The 24,924-nt window shown below is 46.5% G+C and overlaps 1 protein-coding gene across 3 annotated transcripts; it reads left to right on the forward strand.

Annotated features, from left to right (window-relative positions):
- COG4 (component of oligomeric golgi complex 4) lies at positions 1-24,821 on the forward strand. Of its 3 annotated transcripts, none has more exons than XM_043898020.1 (19): positions 1-200; positions 2,184-2,266; positions 3,210-3,324; positions 4,827-5,001; positions 5,844-6,037; positions 8,206-8,311; positions 8,816-8,973; positions 10,254-10,312; positions 12,089-12,222; positions 14,043-14,161; positions 14,670-14,836; positions 15,617-15,782; positions 19,977-20,039; positions 21,789-21,905; positions 22,496-22,588; positions 23,324-23,407; positions 23,605-23,706; positions 23,941-24,069; positions 24,265-24,821. In XM_043898020.1, exons 1-19 carry the CDS (start codon positions 30-32, stop codon positions 24,397-24,399), a joined length of 2,370 nt encoding a protein of 789 aa, XP_043753955.1. In that variant the 5' UTR covers positions 1-29; the 3' UTR covers positions 24,400-24,821. The 3 variants fall into 3 exon arrangements, with proteins under 3 accessions (XP_043753955.1, XP_043753957.1, XP_043753956.1); XM_043898021.1 differs by lacking the exon at positions 1-200 and adding an exon at positions 240-331; XM_043898022.1 differs by lacking the exons at positions 23,605-23,706; positions 23,941-24,069; positions 24,265-24,821 and having other exon boundaries at positions 22,496-22,679.
- Positions 24,822-24,924: the final 103 nt, after the last annotated feature.

The raw sequence follows: 24,924 nt of genomic DNA on the forward strand, positions 1-24,924 counted from the left end.
AGGGGGCCTCGCGGGGCCGGAAGCGAGGAATGGGGACGAAGATGGCAGACTTCGATTCCCCTCAGAAACTGTCAGGCGTGCCTTCGCCGCCTGACGGGGTGGGAGGAGGCAGCTGCTCAGAAGTCTCCACCGAGCTCATTCGCTCCCTGACCGAGCTGCAGGAGCTGGAGGCTGTGTACGAACGGCTCTGCGGCGAGGAGGTGGGGGAGCTGAGCTGCTTTTTCTGGGAGGACGCAGAGGCAGTGGGCCTAGGAGCCGTCAGTGGGAAGTTCGGGCTGTGGGAAGTTCTATTCTTGCCAAGGAACCAAAAAAGCACCTACGCGAGAAGCAGGCATGTAATTGAGTGTAGTTGGGGCGACCTGACATCTCTGTTTACTCTGTCTCACGCCCCCAAGCATGCTTTCCTATTACCTAGGCGATCTGCCCGCACTCACCCATTGATTTCCCTGGCCCTTAATCGCCAGATTTCTCCGCCAGAGTAATGTTAGACTTGAGGGGTGTACGCCGACTCGCTTGCTTTTCAAAATAGGAAGAAAGCTCTCTTGCAACGACTTAGCAGTTTAAAAATTTTGAAATGCACTTACCTCATTATCTCATTTAGGCGAAAAAGCATTGCAAATAGACTCGAAGCGTTTTAAGACTTCCTTCTGTTGCGAACGATTTAAGAGTGTAATTTTAGTGTTTCAGGTTAATTCAGGGATTTATAGAAACTTTAGATTTTAAGATTCAGACACAACTGTCTAATCTTTAGTCGCTAAATCGTGTCGGACTCCTTTGCAACCCTGCGGACTGTAGCCTGCCAGGCTCCTCTATCCATGGCATTTCCCAGGCAAGAATACTGGAATGGGTTACCGTTTTCTTCTCCAGATTATCTTCCCTATCCAGTGATCGAACCCCTATCTCCTGCATCGGCAGGCGGATTAGTTTTGGCTATATTGGGTCTTACGTTGCTGCCTGGGCTGTCTCTAGTTTGTGGAGACAGGAGTTTCTCATTGTGGCGGCTTCTCTTGTTGCAGAGCACAGCTCTAGGGCGGGAGGGTTTGAGTAGTTGCCAGGCAGTGGGCTCTGTAGTGGAGGCTCCCAGGTTCTAGAGCACAGGCTCTGATTGTGGTGCAGGGTCTTAGTTGCTCTGTTGCCTATACTATCTTCCTGGTCGGGGTATCTGACCCGTCTTCTGCATTTGCAAGCGGATTCTTTACCACTGAGCCACCAGGGAAGCTGTACTTAGCCCTGCCTGATATCAAATGAGGAGTGTGGGCTTTATGCTTTCTGACATTCCTTACACCCTTCTTTACTTTTCTGTGTGACTTGATGTGAATACATTTTTGACTGCCAGCTAGCTTCCTTGCCAGTCAGCAGAAAGATCTAAGCTCTGATCTAACAGTTTAGTAGCTGTTCCCTAAACCAAACTTTTATGAAGGTTGAGCACAGAAGGCAGCTTCAGCCTCTAGCAGGGATGGTCATTGGTATCTTTCAGAATTTTCAAATGTTGACTTACTACAGCTCCAGCGGTTTTTAATACGTTTTTTAAGCAAGATGTGCTTAATAACGTTCAGTACTAAGCTTGCATTCATTGAGTTAATCAATACTTTGGGGGGAAAGATTAAGTCAATCTTACAGACAGAATAATCTTGGTTTTGTGTTTGTATTTATGTATGTTATCGTTTGGCCTACCTAACATCTGTAAGGGGTATATAGTACTATCCCTATTTTGCAGATGAAGAGACTCAAGCATAAGAAGATTACATTAGTTAAAGTAACTCAAAAATTGACTTGGGTGAGAGAAAATTCTATTTATTGCTTTTGGGTACTGATTATACACTAGAAGAGATTATTTATAACTGCCAGTTTAGAAGTTTCATTTCTTTATTTGAGCCTTTATATATTAAATGCCTCCCTGTGTTAGACACTATACTAATGAAATCAAATAAAAGTTTATTTGGTCTCTTTGTTGTGTTCACCTCCTAGCTGGAATGAGATATACCTAAGCTATCAATTATTATGTAATGTGATAACAGCAAAAATGAAGTAGTATTTGTTAAATCCCTAGGGAGCTTAATGACAGGAAAGAAGACACTTGAAATGGGATTTACTCTTCAGCTAAGTAGTTAGATTAGACAACTCTTAAGGTCTCTTAAGGTTCCTTCCGACCATGCTAATGACAGAATGTTTCTTTGTTTCAGAAAGTGGTGGAGAGAGAGCTGGATGCTCTTTTGGAGCAGCAAAACACCATTGAAAGTAAAATGGTCACCCTCCACCGGATGGGGTGAGTCTTCAGCTCAGCAAGAGCTATTTTAAGTTCCATCGGAGTCCACTGGATAAGTTATTATTTTTCATAACTTTGTGTTATACAGTGACAGTTGAGTTTAAATTGGAAAGGAGAATTACCGCCAGGTAACGTGAATACCCTCGGGTGTGGTTAGATTGTTCTCAAAGTGTCCTTGGACCAGGAAGTATCAACATCTTGTTTGGAAACTTGTTAGAAATGCAGATTCTGAGGCCTCACCCCAAACTTACTATACCAGAAGCTCTGGGGGTGGGGCTTTAGAATCTCTAGCTTAACCTGCATGTCAAGTGATTCTGATGTATGGCTCAAGTTTGAGAGCCCCTGTTTTGTGTATTTTGTATATTTGCTAGTCATAAAAATTGCTTTGATTTCATCATCCTCTCAGACTGTTGGTTAGTGCATTTTATGCTCACTTAGCAATGGGGAGATTCTGCACTCTAGTTCTTTGGCAGTACTTATTTAGGGCTGTCTTTTGTATTTATTTAAATTAAGTTATTATTCAACATAAGCCTAACTTTTCAGTAAAACACTCTTGAGAAAAAGCTATGAATAGAGGGAATGGAGCAAAGAGTTGTGGGGAGATACAAAAGAAGTATGACTTCCCAGGTGGCTCAGTGGGTAAAGAATCTGCCTGCAATGCAGGAGTCGCGGGTTTGATCTCTGGGTCGGGAAGATCCCCTGGAGGAGGGCATGACAACCCATTCTAGTATTCTTGGCCTTGAGAATCCCATGGACAGAGGAGCCTGGCAAACTTACAGTCCATAGGGTCTCAAAGAGTTGGACATGACTGAAGTGACTAAGCAAGCATGCTCACACAAAAGAAGTATTAATAGAAGACATAGTCTCCATCTGCAAAAATGTTTTTTCATCTCTTTTACCATCTACTCCTGTGGATCTGTGTACTAACAATGTGTGTCTCCAGTCCAAATCTACAGTTGATTGAAGGAGATGCAAAGCAGCTGGCTGGAATGATCACCTTTACCTGCAACCTAGCTGAGAATGTGTCAAGCAAAGTCCGTCAGCTTGACCTGGCCAAGGTAATCCCATTGAGCTTTTGATATTTGAGTTAGTAGAGGGCAGTAGAGAAGCCGCCACATTAGAAATTAGAGCACGACCATCCAATAGAAACCTAATGCGAGATACCAAAACCAGATAAAGATATCACAGAAAAACGGCAGACCAATAGCTGTTATGAATATAGACAGACAGATCCTCAACAACAGTAGCAAATCATATCCAGCAATGTATTTAAAAAGACTATACTATGAGCAAGTGAAATTTATCCCAGTCATGCAAGACTGATTTATTAGACTATCAATTAATGTAATACACCAAATCAATAGAATAAAGGACAAAAACCACATGATCATCTCATAGGCTCAAGGCGTTTGACAAAACTAAACACCTGTTTTGATGAAAACACTCAACAAACTTGGAAGAGAAGGAACTTCCTCGACCTGATAAAGGGCATCTTTATGATGTTAAAGATGGACTAACATCATACGTACTGGTGAAAAACTAGTTGCTTCCCCCAAAAGATCAGGAACAAAACAAGGATGTTAGCTCTTGCTGCTGCTTTTCAACATTGTACTAGAGGTTCTAGCCAGAGAGGTTAGGCAAGAAAGTGAAATAAAAGTCATTCAGGTGGGAAAAGAAAAGGTCTATCATGAACCACATATGTAATTTAAAACTTCCCAGTGACTGTTTTTTAAAAAGCAGAACAGGTGAAAATAATTTTCACAATTTAGAAACATTTGTTTAACCCATTATTTCAGAAATTACTATTAAATGATATTAATGAGACATTTTTACCTTATTTATTTTTGTGCTAAGTTTGAAATCCAGTGTGTATTTCACACATATACATCTTAATTTGGATTAGTCACATTTGAAGTGCTCAATAGCCACAGGGGGAGAGTGGCTACTGTACTGAGTAACACAGGATCTGGGTTGTAGGTTTTGGTTTGTTTGCTTGTTTTTTGGTTGTGTGGCTTGTGGGATCTTAGTTCACTAACCAGGGGTTGAACCTCATCCTCTGCAGTGAAAGTGTGGAGTCCTAAGGATTGGCTGGCCAGGGAATTCCTCATTCTTGCTTATTTGAAACAAAAATACTTTCCATATATTTTGCATACATTATTTTATTTATTTTTAATTGAAGAATAATTGCTTTGAATTGGTTTCTACCAAACATCAACATGCATACATTATTAATTGGATTGCAATGTCATGTTCCCAAAATGTCAAATACACTGTGATTATAACTTCAACAATATAAGCGAAATGTAAATATGGATTACTCCACTACTGCCTTATTAAAATAAATGACAGTTCGCATAAATAAAATTGTGTGATACTTGTCAGTAGTATTGACCATCATCCACAAGTTTTGTGAGTGGTAGTGGTAATGTTTTTTAGTTTACCAGTGAAGGCTGTAAAGGATCTCTGGTTACTTGGCTTCAGCCCCTGAAACTCACAAACTTCTGGAGAGATGCTTTTGAAAGAAGAGGACATTGTTTCTAAGCAACAAATCTTTTTGCAGAATCGCCTTTATCAAGCCATTCAGAGAGCTGATGACATCTTGGATCTGAAGTTCTGCATGGATGGAGTTCAGACTGCTTTGAGAAATGAAGATTATGAGCAGGCTGCAGCCCACATTCATCGGTACTTGTGCCTGGACAAGTCAGTCATTGAGCTCAGCCGACAGGGCAAAGAAGGTTGGCATCCCAAACTGTTGCTTCCTAGTTTAGTTACAAGCATCTGTAATCTGAACTCGGCAGTCTCAATCAGGAAAAGGAAAATTAGGAAATTTAGGAAATTTTCTTGTCTGGTACTAGACACAGTATAGGTTCTAGACCATCCCAGGGCAAAGGTTGTTATTCCTACTTTATGGAAAAGAAAACAATCCAGATCCACTGTTCCTCTGACCAGTGGGTTGTTTACACTGGACAATATTGCCTGTTTATACAATTAAAATTAAATTTTTGGCTTTCTGTTCTGGACCTTCCATGACCTCCACCCACTCTTGTCTTTCTAGCCTTTTTTCATGCTATTCACTCATACATCCATTCATTGTACACATTTATTGAGCTCCTCTTTAGACCAGGGTATATACTGCTTGCAGTTCTCTGCAAATATTCTTCATCTTTCTGTGTCCAGTGCTTTGCTGTTTTCATTCCCCTTGCTTAGAATGTATGTACCCCATACTCAGAAATCAAAATCTTGCCCATCTTTGAGAAACAAAATATCATCTCTGGGAAGCCTTTTCTGATTACTTCAACCAGAAATGTCACTTGTGGGCACCTTTCTCATGACACTTATCATACACTGAATTTTATTACGGTCGTTTGTGCACAAATCTCGTTTCTTGAAGATGATTGTAACTCCTGTGGCAGTGGAAGTGTGGCTGATTCATCTCTTCATCATCTGTATTGCTAGTACAGCATCTTGCACACACTTAAGTGCTCAATACCTGTTTTTGGAATGCACAGACCGAGTGGCATAAACCTAACAGAGTACCGTTCCTTATGTTAATTCTCATCTTCTCCCCATTGTGCAGGCAGCATGATTGATGCCAACCTGAAACTGCTGCAGGAAGCTGAGCAGCGCCTCAAAGCCATTGTCACAGAGAAGTTTGCCGTTGCCACGAAGGAAGGGGACCTGCCCCAGGTGGAGCGCTTCTTCAAGATCTTCCCACTGCTGGGCTTGCACGAGGAGGGATTAAGCAAGTTCTCGGAATATCTTTGCAAGCAGGTATGGCTCCTGCTTGCTTGGCAGCATAATGGCACAGTTCTCTGCCTGCAAATCGGGGCACTGGATGAATATCTTTGCAAGCAGGTATGGCTCCTGCTTGCTTGGCAGCATAATGGTACAGTTCTCCGCCTGCAAATCGGGGCACTGGATGGATCCATTTTCTGTGGATACTTTTTTACCTCTGGATTTGAATCCCCTTTTCTGCTGTATCCTGGCAGGACTGGACACATGCATTCATTCAACACTTACTGTTACCAGTCTACTTTGTAGCAGACATGGCCTGGACATCTACTGATGTATTCCAACGGACCAAGTGAAAGCATAAGAAAATTAAAATTTAATTTCTCTGACAAGTTGAATCACCTTTTCCAAGCTGTCAGCCAGGGACTGGCTTCCTTTAAGAGCATTCAGAGAGGTTGGTTAGTGGTTTTTAGATCGTAACTAGGCCTGAGGGCTCCCCTGGTGGCTCAGTGGTAGAGTCTGCCTGCCGATGCAGGAGTCGCAGGTTTAACTCATGGGTCAGGAAGATCCCCTGGAAAAGGAAACGGCAACTCACTCCAGTATTCTTGCCTGAAAAATCATGGACAGAGGAACTTGGTGGGCTGCAGTCCATGGGGTCACTAAAGAGCTGGACATGACTTAGCGACTAAGCAACAACACCAACCAGGCTTGAGTCTCAAAATAAGATTTGGAGGGGAAAAAAGCCCCAGGCTTGCAGCTCAAAAATTGAGATGAAGCAGGTTAAAACTGAAAAAGAAACAGGCTTCAATTTAGTCTCCGCTCACCTTCCCCTGGAGCCTTAGATTGGGAAGAAGCAAACATTAGTAGGTGTGTGAGCACAGAGTTGTTATTTTTTAAGTGTGTGTCACAGTGCATCCTGTCCACATCCCCCAATTCTGTGTAATGGAACATTATTTTGCCGTTCAGGAAAATGCGACAGTTCCATATGTGCAGACACACTTTACTCTCTAACATGTGGCTGACTAAGTTAAACAACAGCGTGCCATCATTCATGTTGAAAATGGAGATAGCGACAGTAAAGATTGTATGTTACATAAACATGGGGTATTTTGGGGACAGTTAACAGCAGTCACTTCTCAAGAGGAAACTTAGGAGATCAAGAAACATAGATAAGAGAAAGAATTACTTTTTTTTTTTCATTCATTTTTATTAATTGGAGGCTAATTACTTTACAATATTGTAGTGGTTTTGCCATACATTGACATGAATCAGCCATGGATTTACATGTATTCCCCATCCCGATCCCCCCTCCTGCCTCCCTCCCCATCCCATCCCTCTGGGTCTTCCCAGTGCACCAGCCCTGAGCACTTGTCTCATGCATCCAACCTGGGCTGGTGATCTGTTTCACACTTGATAGTATACTTGTTTCAAAGCTATTCTCTCAGAACATCCCACCCTCACCTTCTCCCACAGAGTCCAAAAGTCTGTTGTGTACATCTGTGTCTCTTTTTCTGTTTTGCATATAGGGTTATTGTTACCATTTTTTTTAATTCCATATATATGTGTTAGTATACTATATTGGTGTTTATCTTTCTGGCTTACTTCACTCTGTATAATGGGCTCCAGTTTCATCCATCTCATTAGAACTGATGAAAGAATTACTTCTCATCCAGCACTCCTTTGTTCCTTTTGAATGTTTAAGTGTGTTTTACCCATTCTAAAAATTAATTAACAAGAAATGAAACTGCTTTATGGTACTTTTCTATCAATACTTTTTTCTTAATCAGTACTTTGTTATCTGAAACCTGGAAAGGGCTTCTACTGTTAATCCCTTAAAATTCCCTTAGAAGTACCCAGATTCTGTCCCCTACTCAATAGAGCACCATTAATAATAACTCCTGAGTTATTCTTTGAAACAATTATTGTAACTTGGGACTCTCTCCCCAGTTTAACAGCTGTAGATATTATCAAGGAAAAGGAAAGCATTATTAATCCCTCTGAATGGAAAAAGAGTTAACTACCATGTTAAGTTCTTTGTCTTGCCTGAGGTTTGGACAGCCCACAGCCCCCAGGGGACGTTCCTCTGTGCCATCTAGGCTTTCTAACATCGAGGGAAGCATGGGGGAAAAAGTCAGTGGGAGGTGTTTTAGAAAAACTGAGGCTAACCTTTGGTCTAAGAAATATATGTGGATTTTCTACTTTTTCAGGTGGCCAGTAAAGCTGAGGAGAACCTCCTGTTAGTTCTAGGCACAGACATGAGTGATCGAAGAGCTGCAGTCATCTTTGCAGATACATTGACTCTTCTGTTTGAAGGCAAGCCTCTTTCTCCACTGCAGACACTTCCAGCATCTGCATCCTGGCTTTTCTTTTCTCCTCACCAGCCTGATGCCTTTACTTTAATCCTGTGGTTTGCTATATACTGGTTTCTTGGAGAGTTAACTTCCCAATTCAGTATCTGATTCTCAAAGATTAGAATCTCTCAGATGTTTTGTTCTCCCTAGTCCTCGAGAATAAAACTCCAGGAGTGGATTTAACTAAAACATGATAGGGGAGAGAGTGATGCTCATTTCCAAAGATGCTCCTGTAGAAACTGTCAGTATAATTTATCAAATGCCTGCTGTTTACCAAGCACTGTGCATAGGTAACAGATTTGCTTAGCAATTCCTGACACCAATAAAGAACCATTTGTGTTCATTTTGGGAAGTAAAACAGCCAGAAAGGGTTGAGTTAGACCCCAAGTCAGTCCTGGATAGAAGAAAGGAGTGTATCTGTGGGAAGAACATTTGGACTCCAGCCCTCTCCCTTTCTCCCTTCCAGGAATTGCCCGAATTGTGGAGACCCATCAACCAATAGTGGAAACGTATTATGGGCCAGGCAGACTTTATACCCTGATAAAATACCTGCAGGTGGAATGTGACAGACAGGTAGAGAAGGTGGTAGACAAGTTCATCAAGCAGAGGGACTACCAACAGCAGGTAAGCAGGGGAAGCATATAAGGGGTTTTGGAAGCAGCATTAGCTGGCAACACTGAATAGAATAAATCAGGGGCAGGGAGGCTAAGGAGGTGGGGAGTGCAAAAAAGAAAAAGTAGGAACAAAATGTCAAATGCAGACTGGCCTGCATCTTGCCATTCCCCAGCTTACTTTGGGCAGGAGGTGTTGTCAAGGTGATGAGGCCTCAGTGCAAGGCTGAGAAGGAGATAGAAAGGATTTCCTAAAAGGAATACAACAGAAACATTAAACCACTTGTCAATCACAGAATGTGCAACATTGCCATCTGGTGACTGAGTGAGAATTTGATTTCTTAAGGTCTTATTCAATGTTAAATAATTTTGTCTCAGATTTCTCCTTCATTCCTTAAGGGCTAAAGGTAACATTTGCTTTTTCAGAACTTTAGGTTTCTCCATTTCTTTAAGCAGATAAAATAAGAATCAGTTCAGTTCAGTCGCTCAGTCGTGTCTGACTCTCTGCACGCCAGGCTTCCCTGTCCATCACCAACTCCCAGAGTTTATTCAGACTCATGTCCATCGAGTCAGTGGTGCCATCCAACCATCTCATCCTCTGTCATCCCCTTTTCCCTCCCACCTTCAATCTTTCCCAGCATCAGGGTCTTTTCCAATGAGTCAGTTCTTCATATCAGGAGACCAAAAATATTGGAGTTTCAGCTTCAGCATCAGTCCTTCCAATGAATATTCAGGACTGATTTCCTTTATGATGGACTGATTGGATCTCCTTGCAGTCCAAGGGAGGGACTCTCAAGAGTCTTCTCCAACACCACAGTTCAAAAGCATCAATTCTTTGGCACTCAGCTTTGTTTATAGTCCAACTCTCACATCCATACATGACTACTGGAAAAACCATAGCTTTTACTAGACAGACCTTTGTTGACAAAGTAAGGGCTGAGGTAACATTTGCTTTTTCAGAACTTTGTTTCTCCATTCCTTTGAGCAGATAAAATAAGACTAGAACTTAGAAATAGGAGTAACCCCATATAGTTTTATTTCCAGAACTCTGGGAGACTAAACATTAATTCATTGGAATACCACTAGCATCAGTTTTAAGTACAGTAATAGAGGTGAACATTAGCATATAAATCAAAAGTAAATCTTTGGCACCTCCCGTTGAGAGTCTCCTTTTAGCTTGCCTGTTAACAAACTAAATCTAAACATTCTTATACCAGAAGTCTGGAGGGACCAGCAGGAAGCAGAGAGAAGGAGGGAGGGGAAGAGTATTCTCATTTCTGTGGTATGTTGCAGTTTCGGCATGTCCAGAGCAACTTGATGAGAAATTCTACATCAGAAAAAATAGAGCCAAGGTAATAACCCTCTTTCCTTCACCCCATGGAAGTGTGAATCGGTAATCAAGTATCATTCAGAGGCTGCTCTCCTACAGTGTGGTTTACACTTTAAAAATACTTTATCTTTGACTCTTTTTTTAGAATGGAATATAGCATACAAACAAAAGCATGTGTATAACATATTTGTGTTTTGTCAAGAATACTAGATCATTACCAATGCTGCAGTCTGAGTCTAGAGTTGGTGCTGTTAATCTTTACAGTATACTGAGCATAGAGTACAGGGACGCATGTAATAAAGGAATATAACCTAGACTGATGAAGTGCAAGGAAAGGAATCCTGAGGACATGATCTTGCATCTGAGACTTTAAGAGTAAATAGAAGGGGATGATGGATAAATGTATATGTATGGCTGCGTCCCGTCACTGTTCACCCGAAACTTCACAACATTGTTAATTGGCTATACCCTTACACGAAAGAAATGAAAAGTTTTCTTTTTTTTTGATGAGTAAGTAGAGGACCTTCCCTGGTGGTCCAGTGGTTAAGACTCTGTGCTACCAGTGCAGGGGCATGAGTTCAGTCTCCAAGATTCCACATGCTGTGTGGCGCAGCCACAAAGATCAGAAAAGGATAGATAGGAATAAGAGGTGAAGCGTGTTCCAGGCAGAGGAGAGGGAAAGTGTGCAAAGACGCCGTGTATTTGAAAACCCAAAGAAGGCCAGCAGAGCTGAAGTACAGGAGATGGAGGGAGCCTGCCGTGCGCTGAGTCTGGCGAGGCTGTCGGTCAGGCCGCTTGGCGTTTGTCCCAAGAGCTGTGGGAACTCATGATTCTGACATGACCAGATTTACGTCCAGAAAAGACCTCTGGAACGGCAGTGTGGAAAATGAGTTAATTTTGTCTGAAATGTGAGGGAAGGGATCAACTTCATTCTTTATAAGTGGCTGTTTGTTATCCCAGTACAGTTTGTTGAAAAGACTATATTCTTTCTTCATTGAATTGTCTTAGCATTCCTGTTGCAAATCAGTTGACCATAAATGTCAAGATATCTGGACTCTTATTAATATGTCTGTTCTTATGTTAGTAAAACCACACTGCCTTGTTTGCTATTAGCTTTGTGGTAAGTTTCAAAATTGGAAAGTGTGAGTCCTCCAACATTTTTTTTCCAAGATTGATATTTGGCTTTTTATCTACATAGGTGATGGGTGTGGGACACAGTTTAAGGATGTATCCTAAAAAATTCCACCACAGCTACATGAGGGGTTAGGGAAGCATGATTTGTTTTACATGAAACATAATTTTTACTCGAGCCACTAACAAAAATACAGGCTTCCCTGGTGGCTCAGTGGTAAAGAATATGTCTGCCAATGCAGGAGACACGGGTTCAGTCCTTGGGTCGGGGAGATCCCCTGGGGAAGGAAACAGCAACCCACTCCAGTATTCTTAGCTGGAGAATCCCATGGACAGAGGATCCTGGCGGGCTACAGTCCATGGGGTCGCAGAGAGTCGGACACAACTGAGCATATTACACGAAAACTAAAAATACATGTCCCAGTCTCTTATGTAACTCTGGCAGAATTTTTAGGGGGTAAATAATTCAGGTGAAACATGTAAATGGAACGTGTGGTTGACCACTGTCTCTGATCACAACTGGGCCAGCAGTGCCAGAAGGACCATCTGGCAGAGCTGACCCTCCTGGGCCTGGGGGAGGGGGACTTCGGGACTCTATTTGCCCTGTAGCTCTTATATCTGAAGGAATCCAGGGTCCTGCTTATGCTTTCTGCTCCACGTGTCTTAGGGAACTGGATCCTATCCTGACTGAGGTCACCCTGATGAATGCCCGCAGTGAGCTGTACCTGCGCTTCCTCAGGAAAAGGATCAGCTCAGATTTTGAGGTGGGGGACTCCATGGCCTCAGAAGAAGTCAAACAAGGTAAAAGGTGTTGCCCATGTTCCCTGGGATGGGTCGGGGACTCTCAGAGTCAGAGTCAACTGACTCTGTTTTGTACTAGTTAAGTCATATTCTTTTAATGAGGAAATAATTGGGGCTTATTAGTCTCTGGGGGAGATCTGTGGACAAATTGACTCTCAGGAGGAAATTTGGACTTATCAGATTTTAGAATTGGACTGGGTCTTTGAGGCCATCTAATCATTTTACAGATGAAAAAGGCTAAAGGCAAGAATGGTTCAATGAGTGTTCTGCTCTTTTCCCCATGCCCTGCTTCCTCACCAGCTCAGATTTAGGGACTGGTGCTGAGGTAGGCAATATGTGCACATGATAGATAGGTAGACTGATAGAACAAAAAAATGTACATAATTTCATGAGGGAACTTTAAGGAGTGATAAGAATATTCTAAAACTGGATTGTGGCTATTGTTACAAAATATAAAGTTACTGGAAAAAAAAATCATTGAATTGCACATATACAATGGTTGAATTTTATGATATGTAAATTACACCTCATGTAGTATTGAAGAAATTGTAATATTGAGAAAACCTTTTACTCCCTCCCTCAGTCTCCCCATTCCCTCAGTCACAATTTTTGAAGGAATAAGTATGTTGACTAAAAAGGTATGCCACTGTCCTATTTCACTGACACACTGACTCTCCAGGTTTTTAAGAAGACGTTTAGTTCCTGCTGGTTGAGTATATGAGTCCTCTTAACTGGAGATCTGAAACTCACCCAGCATCTGTGGCAGTCTGCATGGCTTGTACCAATAATGCATGGCAAGGGGATCATTTATAGGACCTGGTGGTTTGGTTTTTTTATTTGTTTTGGGCATTGCTACAAGATTTGTGGGATCATGTTTCCCCATCAGAGATCAAACCCATGCCCCCCGCAGTGGGAGCACAGAATCCTGACCACGGACCACCAGTAAAGTCCCTGAATTGGTGTTTAAAGGAGGATATGTGCTCACTTGGAGTTTGGTACTTATTGCTGTTAATAATGACCATGTATGTTCAGGGTTGTGCTGTTTAATACAGTAGCCACAAGCCACATGTAACTATTTGAATTTTAATTAAAATTAAATAAGGGCTTCCCTGGTGGCTCAGGATGATAAAGAATCTGCCTGCAGTGCAAAAGATGCAGGTTCAATCTCTGGGTCAGGAAGATCTCCTGGAGAAGGAAAGGGCTAACCACTCTAGTATTCTTGCCTGGAGAATTCCATGGAAGGAAGAGCCTGGCGGGCTACATACAGCCCATAGAGTCACAAAGAGTCAGACAGGACTGAACAACAAATACTTTCACTTTTCACAAAATTAAATGAAATTAAAAATTCAGTTCCTCAATCATATTAAGCACATTCCAAGTACTTAATAGCGGCTACTACATTAGGCAGCAGATACAGAACATTTCTATCATCACAGAAAATTTTGTTGGGCAGCACTTTATATAGAGTGAAAAATCTAAAAACTGCAATTTCCAGTTATCTCTAATAATACCAAAATGTTTGGAAATAACGCAGTTGTCTAAAAAAAGTAGTTTAAAGAAATATGGACTGTCTACGTAAGATATTACACGGCCATTAAAGATCAGTAAGCTAAAAAGAAGAAAAACTAAACTACATAGAAACAATGAAATATTTATGATGTAATTTTTAAGCAGGATACAGAATTGTATCGGTACTGTGATTGTAACCATGTAAATTATGTACAGATTTGGAACAGAGACTAGAAAGGGACCTAAAAAAGAGAAAAGCTCTATTCCTTTGGGGAAGAAGAGTGAGTATTCCTTTCTTGGCTGTCTCCTAGAGCACCAGAAGTCCCTGGACAAGCTCCTCAATAACTGCCTGCTTAGCTGTACCATGCAGGAGCTCATTGGTCTCTATATCACCATGGAGGAGTACTTCATGAGGGAGACTGTGAACAAGGTAGGACAGCCCTCGGAGATGGGGCAGCCTGTCCGGGAAGCCAGGCCAAAGCCATGGCCGAGGCCGCTCGTATTTCCCAGTCCTGCTTTGAGAATACCCTGGCATGCCGACTAACTGTACTGCTTTGCATGGTCAGTGGGCATCTTTGGGGTGATCGGGCTCTTCATGGACCCCGCTGGGACTTCTTTCACAAGGGTCATAGAAGAGCACCTCAGCTCCTCAGGAGCCTCTTTGTCCCCTCCCTCCCTAGCAGTGTGTGGGTGAGGAGCGGTGGAGAAGATGGGCCTCCCCTTGTGTCTTATATCCTGCATAACAGATATTCTCAAGGCAGACGCCCTAACTAGTTTCCTAACACTGGTGATCTGTAGGGAAGTGAACTTCTTTAGCAAGGAGGAGCCACTCCAAGCTGTGACCAGAACAAGCTATTTTAGGAAAAGCACAAAGTACAGAACCATCTAGAACCGTGACAGAACTGGGGCCCTTACTGGGCAATCTGCCTTTGGGGTAGGCTGTGGCCCTGGACACCTATGAGAAGGGCCAGCTGACGTCCAGCATGGTGGACGACGTCTTCTACATTGTTAAGAAGTGCATCGGGCGGGCCCTGTCTAGCTCCAGCATCGACTGCCTCTGCGCCATGATCAACCTCGCCACCACAGAGCTGGAGTCTGACTTCAGGTACAGCCGCCACCCTTTCCACTCTCTGGGAGGCGGGAAGGTCCTCGTGTTCGATTCCTGGGGCCCATTTTGTTTCTTCCTTTTTCCCCTGATGATTCAGGTTCAGGTCTTGAACTTGAACAGGATATAAGCTCCTATCCGTAGCACCACATCCTTGACTCCAGGCAGTCGTACAGCACCCAGTACCTCATGGGCCAAATCTGTATTCGCTGGGCCGGGTCGGAGGAGCTTCTGGCCCTCAGACCGAGCAAAGGGAGCAGGCGCCTCAGATGAAGGCAGCAGTTGTAATGTTAATGGTCATACCTGCCTCTGCTGCAAGCCAGACACTGTGCTGATTTCCTGCTCCCCTTCAGTCCTGATAGCGACCCTGTGAGGTGGGAGCCAGTGGCTCTCTTCTGTCGATGAGGAACCCGGGGCTCAGGGAGATCACATGTCTCACAAGTGGTGGAACATGGAGTGGAGTCTGACTTTCACAAGCTGTTCTCTCTGCTCTTACATGGTGCCACCTTCACCAAGCCGCACTTCCTCCCGAGCGTGTTGGAGCTCAGTGCCGCCCTCAGTGACAGCCTCACAGGGGGTCAGGAGTCGCCAGTCTGCTCTCTGTGTGCGCCTCACATCAGCGCCTTTGAGGGGGTGCGGCCTCCCTGCCCTGACTGCTCAGGGCCTCCTGTTCCCTGGGAAGAGCAACTCACGCCACTGGCTCGGGGTGGTGAGCCCGCTGGTGCGCATGCTGGAGGCCAGGCTGCGCCTGCCAGTCCCCGCGTGCCCTTCTGCCCCCAGGGACGTGCTGTGTCACAAGCTGCGGATGGGCTTCCCAGCCACCACCTTGCAGGACATCCAGCGCGGAGTGACCAGCGCCGTGAGCATCATGCACAGCAGCCTGCAGCAGGGCAAGTTTGACACCAAAGGCATCGAGAGCACCGACGAGGCCAAGCTGTCCTTCCTGGTAGGCGGCCCGCGGGCGGGAGCTGGGCTGAGCCCTGGCCAGCCAGCCCTCGACTGGAGACCTCTCCCCCAGTGTCTGCAGAGAAGGAAAGTTCCTCCTTTAAGGAAGGCTCCTTTTAGAGGGTTCTGAAAACATTTCTCACCCAGGGCCCTCTTTCAGAGCAGCCTGAGCCAGGACATGTCCTGTTCCTGCCAGGAAGGCAGGGCGCCTCAGAGCTCCCCAGTGCTCATTCCCAGGAGCACCCCCAGCTGTTGAGGGCTCCACTAAGTATCAGGCTTGGATGACATCTGTGCCAGCCCCCAGACCACTTCTCTGAGGACGGCCCGCAGCGGGGGAGGGGGCTGACCCATTAGGCCTACCAAACTGCTTTTCTGGCACACTTCTTAGGCTTTCAGCCTCCTCAGGAAGGTGACCTTCTTCAAGTGCTACTACCCAGCATGACAGCTGTGTGACAGCTGAGGAAGAAGTACGGGAGGATGAAAGGGTTCATACCGGGCAACAACCAACTTGTGATGAGCCCAAAAGAATGCAGATGAGTCCTGCGCCTGTGGTCAGGCCTTTCTGGCCCCTGCTGTCTTGGCATGTGTGGGTACAGTGCTATCAGAGGCCGTTCTGCACTCCCCGCATTGGCCAGACTCCTCTTGGCTCCTGGGGTTCAGAGACCTGAAGGAAACAGCCGAGAGTTGAATTCTTAGTCGACAGCAGTCGACACAGATGGAATCCTGAACACCACCCTGCAGGGGATGCAAAAACGTATATGTCTTTTTTTCTGGAAGCAAGGTTCTTAAAGCTTTTATTACTCTTAAAGGGAACTATGACACCAAAAGAGTTGAGATGTTGCTTTCAGAGACAGAAGCCTAAACATGCTCATTTTTACCTTGTCCCTGTGCAAGGGAAACCCACAGTAACCAGTCCTCAGACCCAGTGAAGTCTATTCAGGCAGTCCTACTTTCTTTTTTTTTTTTTTTGGCAGTCCTACTTTCTTCTTGTCATTGAAAATATTTTCCCTGAGCATGCGTCCTGTCGATTTAGGATGTCATGGTTGTTGCCAAAAAAAACCAGGATTCTCTCCAAGAAATTATTGCCTCTGTACCTTTAGAGAACTTTGTCAACATTTCTGGCAACCAGCTTCATATAATCATGAACTGACTTTAATTTTTCATTTTTATTTGCATTCTATTTCATTCTTCACAAAACTTACTTTCATTCTTTCATCTCTTTGCTCAGAAACGACTCCCTACTACCTACCACATCAAAACTAGACATCTTTGCCTGGGTGTTTTGCTGAAGGCTCCTGAATCTGACACATCTGTCCCTCTAGTCCTGTCTTCCATCCCGTGGCTCCACAGTCCCCAGTAGGCTGGCTGCTGTGTGTTCGCACATTCGCTGCTCCCATTCAGACAGCCCCATTGTGTGAGGCCCAGAAGATAAGGCCGACAAGAAAAGGTGATGCTAAATGCTTGGTGACAGTTTTCTAGTTTTCCTGACGCCAAGTACTTAAAGTGTCATCACTCCCACCACATGGCCTATTTCTTATGTCACCTTGATTTATTTGGCTGTCAAGATGAATTCCCCGACGGTGCTGATACATCAGTCACTGTGAGCTGGGATAAGCCCAGTGAATCCATGCTTACAAGGACTGTGAGTACAAGGGAACTTTGAAATCAATACCATTTGAACCCAAATCCATCTCCCCTCATGACAGATTTTCCTTATGTCCTCAAATGCCTTGGAAACATTCATGTTGTGGCTTCCATCCTTGAGCTGTCGTGACAGTGCAGTTACTTCTCTGGAGGCTGATGATGTTGGTGGCCTTGTATCGAGCTTGTGATGTTGGTGGCCTGGTGTTGTGGCATGCGAAAGGAGCACCTCAAGTGTCTTCCGTCCACCGTGCAAGCAGCCTTAGCAGCACTGTCAGCAGCATGACCTTCCAGCACTGGCTGCAGGACGCTGACAAGGGCAGTGTTCTTGTGGACAACAAGGACATCCTAATCTCAGTCCCTGGGGTTCTGAGCTTCTTTCATCCGGAAACCCTGAAGTTTCTGACTCACCTCTTGAAACATCAGCCCCTGTCTCCCTCACCTCAGCCTTTTGCTCATGGGACCAGCACACCCGTTCAAGGGCAGCGTGAGCGTCTCAAACTCTAATTTCTCCCAACAGTGTCTTCTAGAACAGTATTCCCAAACCACAGCTGTGCTCATATAGTGTCCACCCACTTTGCATATCCCTCAGCCCCACCCCGTTGTCCAGGACAGCGTGGCGCCCGAGCCCCAGGCTGACGTCACCCGTCCCTGCAGCTCCACCTCGTGTCATTTCCCTGCACGTCCACCCCAGCTCTCCTGGTCCCCGGATATGTTTTGGGACTTTCTGCCACTCTGCATTTGCCTTTGTTATATTTTCTCCAGAAGACAGACATTCATTCATTCAACAAATATTTATTGAGAAACTTCTATATATCAGGCCCTGTTGTTGGTTTTTGAGCTGCACTGCCCAGTATGGTGTGGCTATTTAACTTGAAGCTAAAAATACAGTTGCAGAGTTGCACCAGCCACATTTCAAGTGCTCAGTAGCCACACATGGTCATTGCTACTGTGCTGGACAGCTGAGATTTAGAACATTGCCATCATCAAGAAAGTTCTCTTGGACAAGCTAGATCCCTGCCTTCATGGAGCTCTCATTCTAGTGGGAAGGGCAAACAAGAAACAAATAAGACAATATCGGATCATCCTAAGTACCGTTAAGATACTATCAAACAGCGGACTATCAAACAGTGGACTAGCGGAAGCTGGTGGGGTGGAGAAATGCACTTGCCTTTCTCTCCAGAATTATCTTCTAGCCTCGTAAGTCCCTCTCAGGTACTGGCTCTGCCATGGAGCCTCCTGGCGTGCCTCAGACCAAAACAAGGTTTCTTTCCTCTAAATGGCCATCGCAGTTTTTACCTTGTTATCATTTTTGTCACACACTGCTTTTTATGATTGGTGTTTCTGCACCAAGCTCATCAGGAGTTGCATCATAAAGGAGGGAGCCCTTGACCTGGAGTGGCGAGACCTAAATTCTAACCTGGCTCTAGCGCTGTGGCCTGTCGCTCACTGAATTGCTATCCTCCTCCTCTGCTTTATGTTTCTTTGTGGCGTTTATCACTCCCTGACATTTATTATCGACTTTGCTTCAGGAATTCAAGGGGCTGAATTTTTTCTGTTAACCACTTTCTTCCCAATACCTTCCACAGTGCCTGGCACATAGTGGGCACTTTAAATATTTGCTGAATCAAGAGTTGACTGACCTTGTTGAGTCATTTCACTCTCTTGGGTGTCTTGTTTCCACCTGTGAGCTGGCTTGATAATACAGTTGACTGTATTATCAACATGGGTTTGAACTGCACAGATCCACTTATACATGAATTTTTTTCAATAGTAAATACTACAGCTCTATGATTCACAGTTGGTTGAATCTATGGATGCAGATTCACAGATGCAGATGGGCTTCCCAGGTGGCGCTAGTGGTAACGAAGCTGCCCACCAATGCAGGAGGCATAAGAGACGCAGGTTCAGTCCCTGGGTTGGGAAGATCCTCTGGAGAAAGAAATGGCACGCCACTCCAGTATTCTTGCCTGGAGAATCCCATGGCCTGAGGATCCTGGTGGGCTACGGTCCATAGGGTCTGAAAGAGTCAGACACGACTGAAGTGACTTAGCACGCATGCACAGATGTAGACATGGAGGGCCAGCCCCAAGTTATATGCTGACTTTTTACTGTGCCCCTAACCCCAGTGTTATTCAAGGGTCAACTGTACTTGTTTTGCAGAAGGTATTTGGCAGAGCTGCAGACCTAATGGTTGAGAAAATACTTCATAGGTAACAGGCTCTCAGGAAGCATTTCTTAAATCAGTGACAGCCTTTGCATCACCGACCTTGGCTTGGAGGTTCGGATCCCCAGGACTTCTCCCAGACTTGTATGCCTACACATGGAACAAAAAGACCTGAAACCCTGGATCCCTACCTCTGAGGTCAGATAGCTTCTCTGCCTCTTTGTGTCAGGCCCAGGAGAAAGGGTGAGCCTGGTTCACCATTCTGCCCACTGAGACCTGAGACCCTGCCTGGTACAGTGCTGAGGTAGTCCTTGGCCGCCCTGAGCCTCAGGAGTGGGTACCAGCAACAGTGAGCAGGAAGTGACATTCTTCTGTCCTGTCTCCCAGGTGACGCTGAATAATGTGGAAGTCTGCAGCGAAAACATCTCCACTTTGAAAAAGACCCTGGAGGTAAAGGGGACCCTGCCTGTCGGCTCTCTGCAGCCTTCCCACGCCTCCTGTTGAGAGTGAACCCTGTATGCTTCTCCTGCTGGGGCCATGGCATTCCTGGCATCGAGCCAGCTCTTCCTCAGAGCACTTGAGGGGATTCATTAGTGATTGACATGCTAGCAGCACATCTCGGAACTACAGGAAGATTATGACCCATGAGTTGGGAGATGAGAATTCAAGTTAGCTCTTTCAGCACGTACTTGGCATGTGACCTTGGACAAATGCCTGAGCCTCAGTTCTCTCACTGATGAAATGAAATACAGATCTCCATGGGGCCCTGCTCTTGGTTTGTTGGGTAGCCTGGTTTAAAAAAAAAAAAAAACAGGATTGAAAGCACTTTATAAAAATAATAAAGTCCTCCAGAAAATTTGAGATAAAAATGATTATGAGGGGAATTCACTGGCAGTCCAGTGGTTAGGACTCTGCGCTTTCACTGTGAGGGTGTGGGTTCAATCCCTGATTAGGGAACTAAGATCCCACAAGCTGAGTGGCACAGCCAAAAAAAAATATGATATAAGGTTCACTTAACCCTGTAGAGAGCCAGTTGTCATCGTTTTTTGAAGGAAGGCCATATAACAATGGAAGTACTTGGGCTTGGAAGTCAGATACCCCTGAGCTCATGTCTGCATTTGCCCACTGACAAGCTGTGGGGCCCGAGGCAAGTTCTCTAACGCCCCTGAGCCTGCTTTCTCTCCTGTAAACAGGAGTGATGGCCTCTGCCCCACAGGTTTGTTGTGAGAATTAAACAAGAACATAAAGCACCTGGTACATGAGCAGCATGCAGTGGTGGTTAATGGTTGTATTAGTAGTTACACACAACAGCATGGAGTATTTGTTAAATACTAGAAAACAAAGAGCCCAGCTCCGCTCCACCCCTGAACGCTGCCTCTGGGAGAGGAGGGAAGCCAGGGTCCCGCCTCCCAGCAGGCACCGGTACCCAGGAAGGCGCTTTGCTGCAAAGGCACGGGGCTCTGCGCTGAGGCTAGTGCTGCGCGCTGACCTTAGGGCTGGGCTGCCTGGGGTGGCCAGGAGCAGACACGAGAAAGAGGGCCTCCGCGCTGGTGGGCTTCCTGAGGGAGGCTCGGGGGGCTGCTATAAACTGGACCAGCTTAGGAATTCACCCCAAAAAGGCCTTAAAGTGGAATAAAGTAAGAGCGATAGTCACAACAGACCCGTAGCATAGTGTCTCTCACGTCGTGAGTATTCAACAAGGTGGTTGTCACCATTGTTTTTAGGTCATGGCACGTTAGATTGTGTTCCTGACTTTTTCTGTAACTTTAATTAGTCTGCTGGACTTTGGTCCCTTAGCAGCTCTTCCTCCCTGCTGCTCCCGCTGTAGCCAAAACAGCACAAGCTCTGAGAAGGCTGTAGGAAATGCCGGCAGCTCCTGGCAACCCACAGCAGCTTCCCTGTGCATTCTCTGCCACTCAGCCGCAGTGTGGGGTTAGGAACAGGTGCTCTGGAGCTGTAATGCCCAGCTTCATGACTTAGTGCTGTGTGACTTTAGGCCAATTATTAACTTCTCTGTGCCTTAGTTTCCTCATCTGTACAATGGAAATAATAATAGTACTTACTTCATAGGAAAAGTACTTTAATAAAAGTAAAATGCTTGAAACTGGGCCTGGCACACAGTGAGCACTTGAATCTTAGCTGTGGTCATGATGACATTCCCTGGGCTCAGAAGCCTGATGGCTGGGTGTTCTCCCCTAGAGTGACTGCACCAAGCTCTTCAGCCAAGGCATTGGAGGCGAGCAGGCCCAGGCCAAGTTTGACAGCTGCCTCTCTGACTTGGCCGCCGTGTCCAGCAAATTCCGAGACCTCCTGCAGGTAAGCCCCAGTCCTGGGCTTGTGTCTTGCTCTGAGACTGTCATCACTGGCTTATCATGGGTTACACGCATATGAGGAAATGGGGGTGGTGGGGAGGAAGCGTGAGGGAGCAGCGTGCCCACCACTGATCTTGTGCGAGTCCCTTGAGGACTAAAGGTTTCTCAGCAGTGCTGCTGTCACGTGGACAAGCTGGCATCCTGGCCGTCTAGAATCTGCACTCGGCCTCCGCAGTGCCAGGAGCCCTCAGAAAGGTGCTCAGAAGAGACGGAACCGCGTGGGTACTCAGACCTGCGTGGCCTTAGCCGAAGGCGCTGCCTGGTACCAGGCGCTCAGAAATCACACCAACCCCGTGGCCGCTTCTCTGGCCTGGACCTGATTCAGGATATACCTCAAAAGGAACAGTTGTTCCTGGCCTCTTGGATCAGCATCCTCTCTCTTAAGACTTCAGAGAGGGCCTGCAGAAAAGGCTCCGAGCTGAGGACGCCCTGGCAGACACGGTGGAGGGAGCGGAGGAAGGGAAGGGAGGGGCACGTGCCTCCTGCGTCTGACGTCTCTGCCTTGTCTCTGCCTTGTCTCTGCCTTGCCTGCAGGAAGGGCTGGCGGAGCTGAACAGCACAGCCATCAAGCCGCAGGTGCAGCCGTGGATCAACACCTTCCTCTCTGTCTCCCACAACATCGAGGAGGTCAGCCTGACCACAGGCAGCCGTCAAGCCCAGGACTACCCCGTGTTCCCCGGCCCCCAGCGATGGAGCTGTCTTACCGACTGCACCTTATGTATTTCTCAGGCTCATTTCTCTCACCCTCGAAGGCTAGCTTCCTCCCAGTGACAGGTTGTTCCTGCAGTCAGAGGGCTCCGAAAGACATCTAAAAGGAGTTTGCCTTGATGTATTCTCTTTTATTGAGGCTCTTTTTGCCCCACATCTTAGCACCTTTTCTTTCTAGCTTTATCTTTTCACGGCCTCCCAGCTGGTGCAGTTGGTAAAGAACCTGCGTGCCAATGCAGGAGACACATATTTGATCCCTGAGTCAGGAAGATCCCCTGGAGGAGGAAATGGCAACCCACTCCAGTATTCTTGCCTGAGAAATCCCATGGACAGAGGAGCATGGTGAGCTATAGTCCAATAGTCACAAAAGAGTCAAACACAACTGAGCATGTACACACAGCCTTTTCACTCCTATAGAACATGAGATACAAGAGGGAGTAAACTGCCAGGAGGTCTACCATGTTGTTTGGGCCAGTGCTTCAGTTGCTGGTCAGAAGTGTGATGCAGAAACAGCAGTTTCTGTAGCCTGGTTTTAAGTTGGTTTTAGGCTGGATGATAAGCTACAGAAGCTGTTTCCTTAGAGGAGTGGAAGTGGGGTGGGGGTGAATGATCCTTGGAGAAGCCCCTGCTGACCCACCATGCTTCCTGATGTAGGAGGAATTCAGTGACTATGAGGCCAACGATCCTTGGGTTCAACAGTTCATCCTTAATCTGGAGCAGCAAATGGCAGAGTTCAAGGTGAGCAACGGCTCTCAGGACCAGTCTGTAGAATTACCCACCTCCACCCATATCAGCAGCCTGAGGCTTCTCATTGCATTCCTGCTGGGAACTCTGGATGCCCTTCCAAGCCCCAGGCTGTGGAAGCACTCCCGACAGCTCGTATGGAGGCAGGGGGCGAGGTGGGACCCCCACTGATATCCAGCCTCTGCGTGCAGGCCGGCCTGTCCCCAGTCATCTACGACAGCCTGACCAGCCTCATGACCAGCCTCGTCGCAGTCGAGTTGGAGAAAGTGGTGCTGAAGTCCACCTTCAACCGGGTAATGTGAAGACAGCACAGGCCTCCGCCCCACTGTCTTCCCTAAGGAGGACCAGTCTGTCCCCTCCGTGCTACCCCAGGCCCTGTGCATCTAGGCTCAGTGCTGCCCTGAGGCAGTAGAGCCAACTGAGGCGCCACCCGAGTCCCCGCTGGCCGTGCAGCCAAGCACGGAGCAGAGCTGGGGCCGGGGCTGCCTGGCCGGAGGGCCCGGCCTTGAGCTCGTGTTCCCATGCAGCTGGGCGGTCTGCAGTTCGACAAGGAGCTGAGGTCACTCATCGCCTACCTCACCACGGTGACCACATGGACCATCCGAGACAAGTTTGCCCGGCTCTCCCAGATGGCCACGATCCTCAATCTGGAGCGGGTATGTGGGGTTCCCCTGGCCTTGCCAGAGAAAGGTGACTGAGAGGAGAGGCAGAGACAGAATCTGGGTCTCCACTGGCAGCCCAGCCCTGCAGGCCGCCTCCTTCCTCAGCGCCCCTGCGCTGCCTCTGGTGGAGTTCCCGGGCCTTCCCTCGGGCTGGCCCTTCCTTGCTGACTCTGTCTGCTCTTACCACAGGTGACCGAGATCCTGGATTACTGGGGCGCCAACTCGGGCCCGCTGACGTGGCGCCTCACGCCTGCTGAAGTGCGCCAGGTGCTGGCTCTGCGCATAGACTTCCGCAGCGAGGACATCAAGAGGCTGCGCCTGTAGCTGCCGCATGAGCCCAGCCGGCCCGTGACTCTTCGGGGCCCGTCCCGAGTGGCCGCATCCAGGAGCTGAGCACGGCTGTCTAGCGCGGCAGAGCTCTGATAGCGCAAAGTTCCCCTGCTGGCAGCGGGGAAACAAGACTTTGATTCAGTCCATTCTCTGTTCTCAGACCTGTCGGGGTGCTTTAGGGGACAATGTCTCCCCATCAAGAGAGGTGGGTCCACCTTGGCTTCTAACTTGGTGGGAACGCCAGGGTTGGCCAGCCTTCCACACGGAGGGCCATCCTCTCGTCCTTGGACACAGCAGCACATGAGCTGCCTCCCTGCCAGTCCTGAAGGACTTGGCTTGACCTGGGGACCTGAGGTTTACTCTGAGGAGAGGCTGATATTTATGGTCGCCCTGAATAAACAGGCTCCTTGAAGAGAGGCCAGTGTGCTGTTTCCAGGAAGGGCTGGATGCTACAGGGCAAGACAGGTCCACGAGTTGCACTGAAATACGAAGGCAAAAGCCTGACTCCTCGGCCTCCTC

Source organism: Cervus elaphus, chromosome 4 (assembly GCF_910594005.1).
Source record: "Cervus elaphus chromosome 4, mCerEla1.1, whole genome shotgun sequence".
Lineage (NCBI taxonomy): Eukaryota > Metazoa > Chordata > Mammalia > Artiodactyla > Cervidae > Cervus > Cervus elaphus.